A 13,672-nucleotide genomic window follows, 5' to 3' on the forward strand; every position below is an offset into this window, starting at 1 on the left:
CCAACTTTGTTCATGTCGCTGCATCAGGTTGGCAACAAGCTGAGCTGGCTACAGAGGCAGGCCTCCCTTGTGTAGGAGAGGGACTGAAGGCTCTGCTGCAGCATATCGGGCTGGAGAGGTTGAAAGCTTAGTAGAAGCGATGGGAGGATGGGATGAACTGGTGGAGAAGAAGATGCACTCAAAATGACAGACAGTTCTGTACGTTAGCGGTAGTTGAAAAAAGTAATACAATGTTGAAGGGTTGTTGCTACATTCTGCATACTCTTGTAAACCTGGACGATGCTACCATGAGCTGGTGTTGCTCTGTGGATGTAGAGGAGTTGGAGAGTGCGAGTGACTAATGTGTGAAATAGTGTGGACTGTTTTCTTGTTTGTGGGTTTACTGCTCCAGGATTATATGCAGATATTTGGCATGTTTGTTCCAGTTTTGTCAAAGGGATTCCTGTTGACTAATAGATCAGTAACAACAACGTATGTGAGCCGCCCTGACTTTGTAGTTCACGGCCCACGGTTGTCAGTGCAGCGAGGCTGTGGTCTGTAGAGTGTGTGGGGAAGAAGCGCTTCTGTTTTATTCAACACTTTTTTCCCATTTTCAAAATAGAAAGATGACTCGATCTTAGCCCCCTTGGGGCAGGTTCACTGTGGTTGTGTTATTCTACTCCTCTGACCTTGCGCCCCCTCCCCCCCCTCAACGACACACATACGCACACAACTCTTACTGATGCTGCTGAATGCGATGGGGTGCATTAGCGGTGTATTAATGTCAGAGCATTATGTGTGCGTATCCTGCAGAATAACCAGCAACCTTGTCCTTCAGGACAAGGAGATAGCCCTCCTTCAGGACAAGGAGATAGCCCTCCTTCAGGACAAGGAGATAGCCCTCCTTCAGGACAAGGAGATAGCCCTCCTTCAGGACAAGGAGATAGCCCTCCTTCAGGACAAGGAGATAGCCCTCCTTCAGGACAAGGAGATAGCCCTCCTTCAGGACAAGGAGATAGCCCTCCTCCAGGACAAGGAGATAGCCCTCCTCCAGGACAAGGAGATAGCCCTCCTCCAGGACAAGGAGATAGCCCTCCTCCAGGACAAGGAGATAGCCCTCCTCCAGGACAAGGAGATATACTTCCTTCAGGACAAGGAGATAGCCTTCCTTCAGGACAAGGAGATAGCCTTCCTTCAGGACAAGGAGATAGCCTTCCTTCAGGACAAGGAGATAGCCCTCCTTTAGGACAAGGAGATAGCCCTCCTTCAGGAAAAGGAGATAGCCGTCCTTTAGGACAAGGAGATAGCCTTCCTTCAGGACATGGAGATAGCCTTCCTTCAGGACATGGAGATAGCCCTCCTTCAGGACAAGGAGATAGCCCTCCTTCAGGACAAGGAGATAGCCCTCCTTCAGGACAAGGAGATAGCCCTCCTTCAGGAAAAGGAGATAGCCTTCCTTTAGGACAAGGAGATAGCCTTCCTTCAGGACAAGGAGATAGCCCTCCTTCAGGAGAGAGGGCCCTGGCACCGTGCACAGGCCCCAGGATAAGAGCCCCTCGACCAGGGGACAAGAGGAGGGGAATAAGAAAGAACCAGAATAAAGGCCCTCAGGGCAGTTTTAGCATGTTAATGTACTAGTAAGATAACCAGAATGCTCAAGGTTGAAGTAGTGCCTGTTTACAAATTCTCCATCTCTGTGTGGACAGAGTTTATCATTGTAGACAGTGCCACCTCATCCTGTAGGTTGTCTAAAGTTGTCTCACTTCTATTGATGGAGCCCGTATCCCCTGAGACCTGAGAAATAAAGCCTTTAAAAAGATGTCTGACAATTTGGCTGCTAAACATCTTCTAAGAAAAATGGATATCACAACATAGTATTGGTATTTGAATGAACTAACTCAAATAACACAGCTATTCGAGGTCGTTCACATTTGGTGACATTATGACCTACTGCAGTGTTCTTCAGTTGAGAGCTGGAAAGGGGGGTCAGATGGCTGAGTGGTTAGGGAATCAGGCCTACCAATCAGAAGGTTGCCGGTTCCATTCCTTTGAAAAATGACATTGTGTCCCTGGGCAAGGCACTTCACCCTACTTGCCTTGGTGGGAATTTCCCTGTACTTACTATAAGTCGCTCTGGATAAGAGCGTCTGCTAAGTGACTAAATGTAAATGTGTCTCACCATGGTCTAACTCTGCTGCTCTCTGCTATCCTAACACTGAGCTGATGTGTCTCCCCTCCTCCCTCTAGAATGCAGCCTGGTGCTGGACCTGGACACAGGCCCGACTGAGCGACTGGCAGAGAGCGTGTCGTTGAGGACGGTCCCCTGAAGCAGCATCATGCCCCGCCTCCCTTCCTGATCCGTCCTCCCTCCCCTGCCTCCAACCCTCCCCCCACCCCATCCCCACCCCCACACACACGAACGATCGTTCAATCGCACGCACCTGCTGGAGCCGACGACCCCGTTTGCGGCGGCGCTCTGCTCCCCTCCACTTCCCGGTCACCATGGCGACGCCCTACCTGTGGAAGCTGTCGTCCCAGAAGCTGGGATTCTTCCTGGTGAGTTTCGGCTTCATCTGGGGGATGATGCTGCTGCACTTCACCATCCAGCAGCGCGCCACCCACGAGAGCAGCACCATGCTCAGGCAGCAGATCCTGGACCTGAGCAAGCGCTACATCAAGGCCCTGGCCGAGGAGAACCAGAGCGTCATGGATGGGCCCTACGTTGGAACTATGACAGCCTATGGTGAGTGGGGGGTGGGGGGTCAGACTAACTCATTCACACCTCCATGCACCCACCATGGAGGGGGGGGGGTCAGACTAACTCATTCACACCTCCATGCACCCCCCATGGAGGGGGGGTGGGGGGTCAGACTAACTCATTCACACCTCCATGCACCCACCATGGAGGGGGGGGGGGGGGTCAGACTAACTCATTCACACCTCCATGCACCCACCATGGAGGGGGGGGGGGGGTCAGACTAACTCATTCACATCTCCATGCACCCACCATGGAGGGGGGGGGGTGTCAGACTAACTCATTCACACCTCCATGCACCCACCATGGAGGGGGGGGGGTGTCAGACTAACTCATTCACACCTCCGGGCACCCACCATGGAGGGGGGGGGTCAGACTAACTCATTCACACCTCCATGCACCCACCATGGAGGGGGGGGGGTCAGACTAACTCTAACCCACTAGCTGTCAAGCTTACATACACACCGCACCTAGACCCCACGAGCGCCCTACTACAACTGCCTCGCTAAAACAACCGTCTTCCTTTGTTCTACAAACGTTCTCGACTCCACAGCCGGCTTCAGATTGTAAGGATGCCGGCCAAGACTGAAAAGCATCTGAAGCGTTCGGAACATAGCTTTGAAAGGGAGTTTCTGAAGCTCTAGATAAAAAAAAAGAAGAAAGAAATAAGTGTCCCGAAACTATAGAACCACAAAGTGTTTGTAATGATCAGGGTCAGGAGGGTCATCTCTGCTGCAGACCTGAAATGAAAAAAACAAAGGTGCTGCTGTATTTCTCCATAATCTTAGTAGCACCCGGTGACTTAAGACATCAATAAGTTATTCATGCCATTAACAGACCCGTTTTGGTTCGATGCGAAGCTTCATTAGAAACTTGGAGATTGAAATTGATTGCTCTTTAATGCGCAGCAAAGCAACAAGATCAAGGCGTGATGTTAGCCTGTTACCCACTGGCCTTCTGTGACTCCCGGGCTGTGAAAAGCCAAAGACTAATTTGATCTGTCTTTCAACAAGGGCTTTCTCCGACCGGACCACGCAATCACTCAGACACCTCCTGTCGCTCTGTTCCCCCTCCTCTACTCCCCTGACCGCCACAGCTCTTTGTTTACGGGACGAAACCAGCAGCATTTAGCTACTCATGTTCCCCTTAAGCTTCATGTTAGAAATGTATGCTTGGTTGGTTCAGAGATGCCATACTACATTGAAAAAACCCATTCGTTTTTCCTTTTTTCCCCTCAGACTGTCTGAAACGGGCCAGCATACTCCCACCTTTGCTAATGACCTGAAATCCTTTGTTAAATGGTTTAGAGAAATCCCAGCCTCTATCACAGATCTGTATTATGATATAATTAGCTAAATGTAATTACTTAAGGTCCCAAACCATGAGAGTAATTATCTGTAGAGAAGCATGAAATTGGTTTAGTGCAAACAGTATTCTGGAGGCTCCTCTGTTCCAGCCGTGTCTAGTGTAGTCGTGGCGACCCTAATGCAGATGCTCTGTGCAGATAGGAGTGCATTTGACAGACCTTGGTGATGCACGCTGGTTAGAATGATGTTAGACCAAACCCTGTTGCATTTACCAGATACTCATTGTTTACCGAAACAGTAGCTGTGTTTCCAGTTTACTGCCATGTAACCAATTTTTGTCATCGATTAGAGGCCTGAAGCTGTAGCAAGACCCTCCTCTAAGAAAGTTCATGGGGATCCATCCTGTGTCTTGATTAGATTTTTTTTTTAAATTATGAACTGGAATGAATGACTTTGTATTTTTAATGCTTGCGTCTCCAGATTGGAATTTGTCATAACAAATGCATTTAAGAGGAATTATACCATCTGCTTTAGCTCTCAGTGAAAGCCCAGTGACATTGTATCCAGTTATGAAAAGAGCAAGGCTGTTCTATGTGGTGATTCAGTGCTGTTTGTTCCTTTGGAACCGATAATTTTCTAACCTGGAAGAAGTGCTTGCTGAAGTAAAATGTCAAGACTGCAACCATAACCGTATACTGTTTATTGAAAAGCAATGCAAGGTTGATGACATTGTGTCTACAATTGGAGGAAAACGTTTTTTTAAGAAGTGCATGACTATTTTTAGTTCTGTCAAGTTGACCCCTTTTCCAGTAGCTTAGTGACTATGCAAAGTGAGGACTTGACATTCTGGTTCTTTCCTGCTTTTTCCCCTCACTCAATTCCTGCCTCTCTCTGGTGCAAATGTAATCATGGCTTGGCTAGATGCTAGTGCAGGGGATAAAGGCATACCCTACCGCTCTGTGACAGCAAGCTGCTCAAAGTTCAGCTCTGTGGAGGCAGTGCGCGCCATCACTGAGGACTGTGCAGCCCTGCCATTAGCCTAGAGGAATTACGGATTTCGTATTTCCTTATATTAATCAGCAACCAGTGGATCAGACAGTGTCTTATTAGTAGGTTTATATACAGGCTCATTTTAATTTTGAATTTTCATTCTGTAGATCCTACTGTGACCTACTGTGTACTGAAGACAGTCATGTTTCGACCAGTTACCAGCCTGAGTGGATGACAAGCATCTCAATATGAGTTTTCTGCCCCAGCTCCCCGCCCCGGCCTTCAAGGGCCACTGATGCTGTTTTGTAATTGGTGAAGTAATAACCGGTTCTGCGAGATTTGATGTCATCTGATCTTTCTCAAATCTACCAGACACGGAACAGACAGAATGGGACGTTTTGGCTGCTGGGTTTGTTGTCACCTGACACACTTGATGAACAATGCTACTGTTGTAGTAACGGGCAGGTGTGGGGTTACCTACCTTCGTGACAGGGACAGGTGGAATGTGTTGTCAGACCAGGGCCCTGTGGGGATGATGGCGTCCGGGTTGCTACCATGATGGAGGAGAGGGGCAAGGGATAGATCACAGGTGCATTCTGGGACGTCCTTCTCCTCACCCCCGGTTCCTTTTTAGTGTGCAGTGTACAACTTCTTGTAAACTTTTATGTTGTAGATTTTGAAGCTCGTTCCATAGTGTCAGCAGATATTTACCATTAACATGGTCAGATACCAACGTCATTTTCAAGCCTTCTTATTGAATCACTGCGAAATAAATCTTACCACAAAAAGGGTATGTGCTTTGGGATGTTGCCTCAGTTATCCTGGCATGCAGAACGCTAAAGAACGAGAGCAAGTTGGTCTCATGATGCAGATAGCATGAATGTAGCGTTTAAATCCCAGTTTTAATCCTGACTCTTGGCCCCAGGTGTCTGATATGGCGTGTGAGATGGATACAGAGGTCTTCTTCACCACGGTCACGTGGTGAAGCCTCACCAGCCTCACCAGGTCAGCATTGAACGCTCTGCACCTCGGGAATATGGAGTAGATTACAACATCCCATCTGTCAGTCGGACAAAGTCCTGCTGGATTTGCCTTCCCGTTATCAACAAATGAAGGATAATGATTTGCTTATTTTTCCCGCTGAGCACTATATTGCTTTTTTGTTGCCTCATAAACAAGCTTTTATGTGTTTTCTTTTAATATATATATATATATATATATATATATATATATATATATATATATATATATATATATATATATATATATATATATATATATATATATATATATATATATATATATATATATATATATTAGTTTTTTGTATTTCATTGATGTTGGCCTACTTTAGGAAAACAAGCTCAACAATCTGAACTGATTTGTTATGTTACCAACAGAGTGCAAATTAGTTTGAGACGGTTAGTTCACTCTGCTGTCTTGTTTGCTTTGGCTGTTTTGTCTGCTTGCTGGAAATATTTAGACAGCAATTAGTAGAACAGGCTACTTGATTGTCGGCTGGTCCCCCTTTTGAAAGAAGCGAGCATGCTTGGCTGATCAAGGGGGTCAGAGCAATGATGGGCATATCATTTGTCTCGAGGCCTCTGAGGCCGTATTGGAGGCAATTGCTGATAGGATGAGTCACTCTCTGAGCCTCCATCAGACATTGCTGGTCTGTATTATCGAATGAGTCAGACACCGCAAGCATCATTTCATTCCTCATTCCTTGTAAAGGTAGTGCAGACTATTCATCCTGCTGCAGTGCAGTCTCTCATTCCTGATGTATCACATTCCGTCTGTGTGGACGTTATTCCTGTTCATTGATAGTGACTGGTGACCCAGCTTCCTATCTTGGTTGAGCACAGTTCTTTACTGAAAGGCTGGACCAGGAAGTGAAGACAGCCGTCCTGTGCTCATGCTCATACCAAGATCCAAGATGGGAGGTGGCTCGCTCAGTCACTGAGCCTTCTGGTCTGCGTGGGCACATTCCATTGTTTCCAATTATGTTCAGTCGGATGCCTTGGCAAGGAGGCCACTCTCACTTTCCAGTTGATTTGTTCCTTGTCGTCCAGTACTGGCTGTGGGCATCGGCTTCTGCTGCCAAGCCCACCTAAAAAACAGCAGTTTCCTTCTCTCTCTCTCTCTCTCTCTCTCTCTCTCTCTCTCTCTCTGTCTCTCTCTGTCTCTCTCTGTCTCTCTCTGTCTCTCTCTGTCTCTGTCCCTCTCTGTGTCTGTCACTCTCTCTCCCTGTCACTCTCTCCGTCTGTCTGTCTCCCTTAATTATTCTCTGTCCCATGATTAATGACGATGCTAAAATATTAAAGATGATTCTAGAATTCCTTGTGTTGGGTTCAGCTACTAAAACTGTCAAGTTGCTGAGGGGTTGTTATTATTTTACACCTAGCTGAAGACGAAAGACCTCGGGCCACATCTGACCTACTTTAGTAATAATGGAGACGTACATTCAATGTGCTGTCCAGAAAAAGTACTCAAGGTCCTTAATGCACAGCAAAAGGTTATTTACCCAGACACGGTTTTGTACAGTTTCAATTTCCTACTGTACTGGCAGTAGCTGTAGTGGCTTGATATATTTTTCTGTTTCAAACTAAATGTCATAATGTTTGCTGTAGGTTATAGAGGGATTCCATTAAGGACTGTGTGCAAAAATGTCATCTTCTGCTTGGCCGGCTTGTCCTTAAATGGTATCAGAACAGTGATGATGTCATTGTGAATGCCAGCCGCGTGTGAGTGCTTCACAGTGTCCTCCCTCCTCCCCACACTGCTGCCCAGGTTCTGGGGTAAGCACATGCCCACAGACCCCAATGAACCACCAAGGTCACATTGAAAGACACTGCAGTTCGTTTTTGCATTTAGATGAATCCCCTAGCTGGGAGCCTGAAATCCGATGACTTATTGTTGGGCTGGAACGCCCCGGTTCTCTCCTTCCCTTCTATCTCTAGAGAAAGACGAGCCTGCTGTCTCTGTGGAGGAAACTTAGTCGCACCATAATGATATATTGATCAGTCCGTTTATGATGGTAAAAATAGGAAGCTCTTTTCCCCAGGCAGAAATCCTGGAGGTTTTTCAGGCGCATTACCCTGCTTGTGTAGACTGTATTATTCTCCCTCCTTATCGTTCTTTAGTAAATGACAGTAAGCCTTTAATATGTTGGGGCTTCATTTACCGCAAACCAGACAGAATATTGTTTGTGCTATTAAAACCGCCCACTGTTTATTTCAATGGAACTGACTTTGCTGCATATTAAGAGGTCAACTGGAAGTGAATTCCAGTTGGCTATGCCCATCTCTGACCAGGGTTCTTCACTGTTGTTCTTTTGTATCTTCTTGTCTGCAAATCTGAAGAACATCCTTTTTAGATGTACAAAGGCCTAAAAAAAACCCCAAAACAAGGTCGAGTCACTCCAGTTGTGCTCCTGGTGGAGCATGCCCACTAACTGTGCTGTTTGCTGCTTCCTGGGGTGCAGATCTGAAGAAGACCCTGGCCGTGCTGCTGGACAACATCATGCTGCGACTCGGCAAGCTGGAGTCCAAGGTGGAGAACATCTACAACGGCACGGGCGCCAACCTGACGTCGGGCACCAGCACAGCCGCCCCCAGCGCCACCAACGCAGGGAAGGTCAACGTGGCCGGTGAGTGGCGCTCTCCTGTCAACGCTACAACAGACGGCCACTGCCTTGTCTTTTTGGATTCAATCCATTGGTCTATCAAGTACAGTACGCTGACAGGTTGAGAGGGTTTCAAGGGCATTTCGGAAGCCCCCCCCCCAAGAAGGCGGGGAGATGAGTTCATATCAATTCCAACATGCTCAGTCTAAGGTTTTCCCTCAAGTCCAGACTCTGATACCATACTGTGTGGGTTGTTCTAGCAGTGTTGAAAGCTAACACTTTTCATTGTAAATGAAAATGTTTTTTCCCCAGCTGCGGTACCATTTCCTGGATGAAATGGCTGTCGTCTCTACCTTAACTAAATTCCCCGTAGTCGCACGTCCAACCCATCACACGGCTTTGAACAAACAAGCCCATTCACTCAGAGTGGACCTTGTGTCGGCTATCATTGATTATCCAGGCAGTTTTAACTTGATGAATTTGCGAGCTGTGAAAATCAAGTGTTTGTTTTTTTGAGTCCAGGGACTCTCTTTCAGTAGTTGGTGAGGTATTTAGTGTTTTAAATGGAGCCCTTATGTGGTGCTGGAAAGTCAACATAATGAGATTACGACGATTGAGTTATAAAGTTGGAGCAGGACAGAGGAGGGTTTATTCTGTGTGGTGTTAGCACGTCCTGGATTCTTAATGAGCAAATCTGCCTCTGCTCTCTCTCCTCTCTCTCCTCTGTCCGCTCTCTCCTCTCTCCTCTCTCTCTCTCTCTCTCTCTCGCTCTCTCTCGCTCTCTCTCGCTCTCTCTCGCTCTCTCTCGCTCTCTCTCGCTCTCTCGCTCTCTCTCGCTCTCTCTCGCTCTCTCTCGCTCTCTCTTGCTCTTTCTGCTCTTTCTGCTCTCTCTGCTCTCTCTGCTCTTTCTCATTGGAGCACAAGCAGGATGGGGTAGCTGGTCTGTCAGGGTCGCTCTGTGGTTTCCACAGCTCATACAACAGCATGCTGTGTGTTCTGCAACCACCGTCACTTCCCTTGGAGTTTGTCTTGTCTCACGCATTTTGCACATCCTCCCCCCCCCCCTCCCCCTCCTTTCTTGAAAACGTCAAAGCTCTTCCGAGGAGGCCATTTCTGAAGCCTTGTGTCTGGTTCCTCCCTCTCTCCTTGTTAAGTCAGTCGGCTAATGGCTCCGTCAAAGCAGAGCGCGGTGTCCTGCCCAGCATGGCAGCAGCAGCCCTGCCCAGCATGGCAGGCCGGGCCCACGCTCCACGGGCTGGAAGCAATTACTCAGATAGTATCTGGACAGTGAAGGGAACACGCCTGGCTGTGGAGCGGCTGCTATCTAGATGGAGCAGATGGGGATGCTGCTCCTTCTGCTGCTGGATCCTACAGACCCGAGTCCTTCTCCCTACCCCCCACCCTCACCACCCTACCCACCCTCCTTCTCCCTACCCCCCACCCTCACCACCCTACCCACCCTCCTTCTCCCAACCCCCCACCCCCACCAACCTACCCACCCTCCTTCTCCCTACCCCCCACCCTCACCACCCTACCCACCCTCCTTCTCCCTACCCCCCACCCCCACCAACCTACCCACCCTCCTTCTCCCTACCCCCCACCCTCACCACCCTACCCACCCTCCTTCTCCCTACCCCCCACCCTCACCACCCTACCCACCCCCCTCCTTCTCCCTACCCCCCACCCTCACCACCCTACCCACCCTCCTTCTCCCTACCCCCCACCCTCACCACCCTACCCACCCTCCTTCTCCCTACCCCCCACCCTCACCACCCTACCCACCCTCCTTCTCCCTACCCTCACCACCCAACCCACCCTCCTTCTCCCTACCCCCCACCCTCACCACCCTACCCACCCTCCTTCTCCCTACCCCCCACCCTCACCACCCTACCCACCCTCCTTCTCCCTACCCCCCACCCTCACCACCCTACCCACCCTCCTTCTCCCTACCCCCCACCCCCACCACCCTACCCACCCTCCTTCTCCCTACCCCCCACCCCCACCACCCTACCCACCCTCCTTCTCCCCTTCTGATTTGCTTTACTGTTTGGCCCTGCTATCAGCCTATGCTACTGTATCGGCCTCTGCCATCTGGCTCTGTCATCAGTCTACTGGGCAGAGACACATAGGTCCTCCCCAGCACACAACAACTCAATCTGGATGCCATCTCTGTGAGGGTTGCTGGGAGGCAGTGGCGGGGGGAGGCAGTGGCGGGGGGAGGCAGTGGCGGGGGGAGGCAGTGGCGGGGGGAGGCAGTGGCGGGGGGAGGCAGTGGCGGGGGGAGGCAGTGGCTGGGGGAGGCAGTGGCTGGGGGAGGCAGTGGCTGGGGGAGGCAGTGGCGGGGGGAGGCAGTGGCGGGGGGAGGCAGTGGCGGGGGGAGGCAGTGGCTGGGGGAGGCAGTGGCGGGGGGAGGCAGTGGCGGGGGTGCTGTAGTGTTTTTTCCCGACCTTGGTGTGGACATTTGTCTGTCTGTTCCCTGTCAATGTGACCAATCACGGCCATCGCGGCGTGATCCTCCGGAGCGCGATCCCAGAGTTGAAATGTAATCAGGCTCATGGAGGGGCTGTAATGGGATGAAAGACCTGGTTCTGGGCTCCTGAGATTGGCCTGGCGGGAGCTTTCTCTCCCCACCCCCCCCCCCCACCCCAGACACTGTTGAAAGGTGTTGATGTTGCTCTTGGCACGCCCGTGTGCCTGGCGGTGTGATTTGTAGAGAGAGAAGAGTGTTTTATTGAAGCTGTGCCTGCAGGAACCAGTGAGCAGAAGGGCCCATATCAGCCCAGAAGGGGCCGTCTCTTTGTCTGTCTGCCTGTCTGCCTGTCTGCCTGTCTGCCTGTCTGTCTGTCTAGCTGTAGGGGTGCGGCAGTTCGCCAGCGAGCGTCGACGGCTGAGGTTTCCAACGACGCCACAAGGCAAAGAAAAAGTCAAAAGAACAAAGCGGAGACCATAATGCATCACACCTCAGTCAAGCCTGTCATAACACTGTAAACAAACCCACTCAAGTGTGGCTCAGACAACGGCTTCTGTCTGAGATGACTCTCTTGAAGAGGGAGGAGGCAGAGCGGGAGTGCGGGGGTGCAGGGGAAGTCTCGGGTCGGAAGAGGACGTGGGGAGGGGCATGATGACGTACAAAAAGCCGTACAAATATTTAGCAACTCACCTGAATAAGCGTTATTTAGCTGACATGACACCCATGATATGTTTTACTTCTCTGAGTTTCTTAAGTAGTTCTGCAGGATGTGTCCCAGACAATTAGTGAAAGCTGTTTGTTTGGTCTAAATAGAATTTGTGGTGTCCATTACGGTTTCACCGGACAAAGCTTTTTCTCTGCGAGTGCTCCGAGTCCCCAATCAATACTAATCAGGTGTGGACAGATGCTGCCCGCTGCCAAACACACATGCATCACCCACGGACACAATTCAATCTGACGGCCCTCGTGAACAAACCGAACACCTTCAATCTTCACAGCTTCCCACTGCCCGGAATCTGCTCTGTGCTACACGTCGAGATCGCCTTAGTCGACCACTTACTAGTCTCGACAGCCCCTTTCCCTCCCCCTCCCTTGTGCTGCTGTCCACAGCAGTCAGCAGGGCACTCCCACCACGCTCATGAGGGCTGAGGCCCCCGACAGTCAGTGTGTTAAAACGTGAAGCATCAAGATGTGTGTTCACCCACAACTGACAGGGTATCATAGACATGGCAAGTGAGATGCTGTTTTCAGCTTCCCCCTAACTCCCCCCCCCCCCCCCTAACCTCCCCCCCCTCACACACACACACATGTTTTTCCTGCCCCCACTGTGAGAACGTCACCTCTGCTAATCCGTGGCATGGCTCAGCGTCCTTGGTGACCTTTGCCCTCTCAGCTTGTGTGGCAGACAGCCCTGGCGTGGGGAGCTGTCAGCATGTCTCTGAGGGGAACACGTCGGGGCTGGAGCAGGGCTGGCTGAACAGGCAGAGGGCCTCAACACACAGTTTGATGATGTTGTATGATGGATGATGCACAGCCTGCAGTGCTTCTTACTGGTGAGCTACACAACTACAGCAGCACTTCATGACGTAAGGATTGTTGAGAAAATGGAAACCTGGAGCGTAGTAAAATAGTAACCCTGTACCCAGGGCTCGCAACTAACTTTGTTTCCTCACTGCCCAGTACTGTCCGGAAGTGCAAAATGAACTGTCCCAAACTGAAGAAAAGAAAAAAAAGAATTCAAAAGATTTGAACTATGTTTTTAAAAGAAAGTTTCTAACGGTTTGAAAAATATATTTTCCATTTATTTTCAAAAATACGTATGTATCATTGATGAGTACTTGATGAGGACTATTTGTAATGTGTATTTGCATTAGCACCTTCACCCCCCCCCCGAGAGCAAGCACAACTGCTGTGTCATAGCCCTCCTTCTTTCTCCTTCCTCCTCTTCCTCCTCCCAGCTGTCTAAGCAGATTCCAGATGCAGCCTGTTCGACTGCTACAGCACCACAAAGACTTCAAAACCCTTGTCAGGTTCCTAGTCTGGCCGTTGAGAGACGTGCCTATCCAAACGACAGTCGGTCGGCTTTGACACTTTGAATAGCGAGAAGAAAATACTTTCCAACCCCCCCCCCCCCCCCCTGTGTGCGTTTGCGTTTGCCTTCATCTCCTGGAACAGAGCGGCCCCCCTGCGTGCACCTGCGCGGCCCATGGGACGATGATGCCTGTTCCGGACACAAGCCATGGTTGCTGGCGTTCTGCAGCACTCAGACCCAGTGTCGCAGCCAGCTCAGCATCTGCTGGAAAGCGGCTGGAAGGCGTTGTTTTCCCCCCTATCTCCTCTGCCAAACTCTGGCGTCCCCGGAGAGATCTTTGCTGTTATGAAAAGCAGGCCCCATTTGTACGTGTACAAGTAGGCAAATCAGCAAACTTTGCCTGAAGGAAACGAACTGATGTTGTCACCTCACAGTACCACGCTGCCACATGCGCACATACACACTCACCCACCCACACACTATCTCATACACACACACCCACCCACACACTCAC

At 50.0% G+C, this 13,672-nt stretch overlaps 1 protein-coding gene across 1 annotated transcript in view; it reads left to right on the forward strand.

The window, feature by feature from the left end:
- Positions 1–2,410: 2,410 nt before the first annotated feature.
- The window catches only part of mgat5 (alpha-1,6-mannosylglycoprotein 6-beta-N-acetylglucosaminyltransferase), a 43,404-nt gene continuing 32,142 nt past the window's right edge, over positions 2,411–13,672 (forward strand). Inside the window, exons 1-2 of the mRNA XM_084667914.1 lie at positions 2,411–2,722; positions 8,516–8,680. Coding sequence (XP_084524040.1) covers positions 2,482–2,722; positions 8,516–8,680 — 406 coding nt within the window. The 5' untranslated portion in view covers positions 2,411–2,481. The remainder of the gene's footprint in view (positions 2,723–8,515; positions 8,681–13,672) is intronic.

The sequence above is a fragment of the Hypomesus nipponensis genome, chromosome 12 (genome assembly GCF_054491055.1).
Source record: "Hypomesus nipponensis isolate SF chromosome 12, ASM5449105v1, whole genome shotgun sequence".
NCBI classification, from domain to species: Eukaryota; Metazoa; Chordata; class Actinopteri; order Osmeriformes; family Osmeridae; genus Hypomesus; species Hypomesus nipponensis.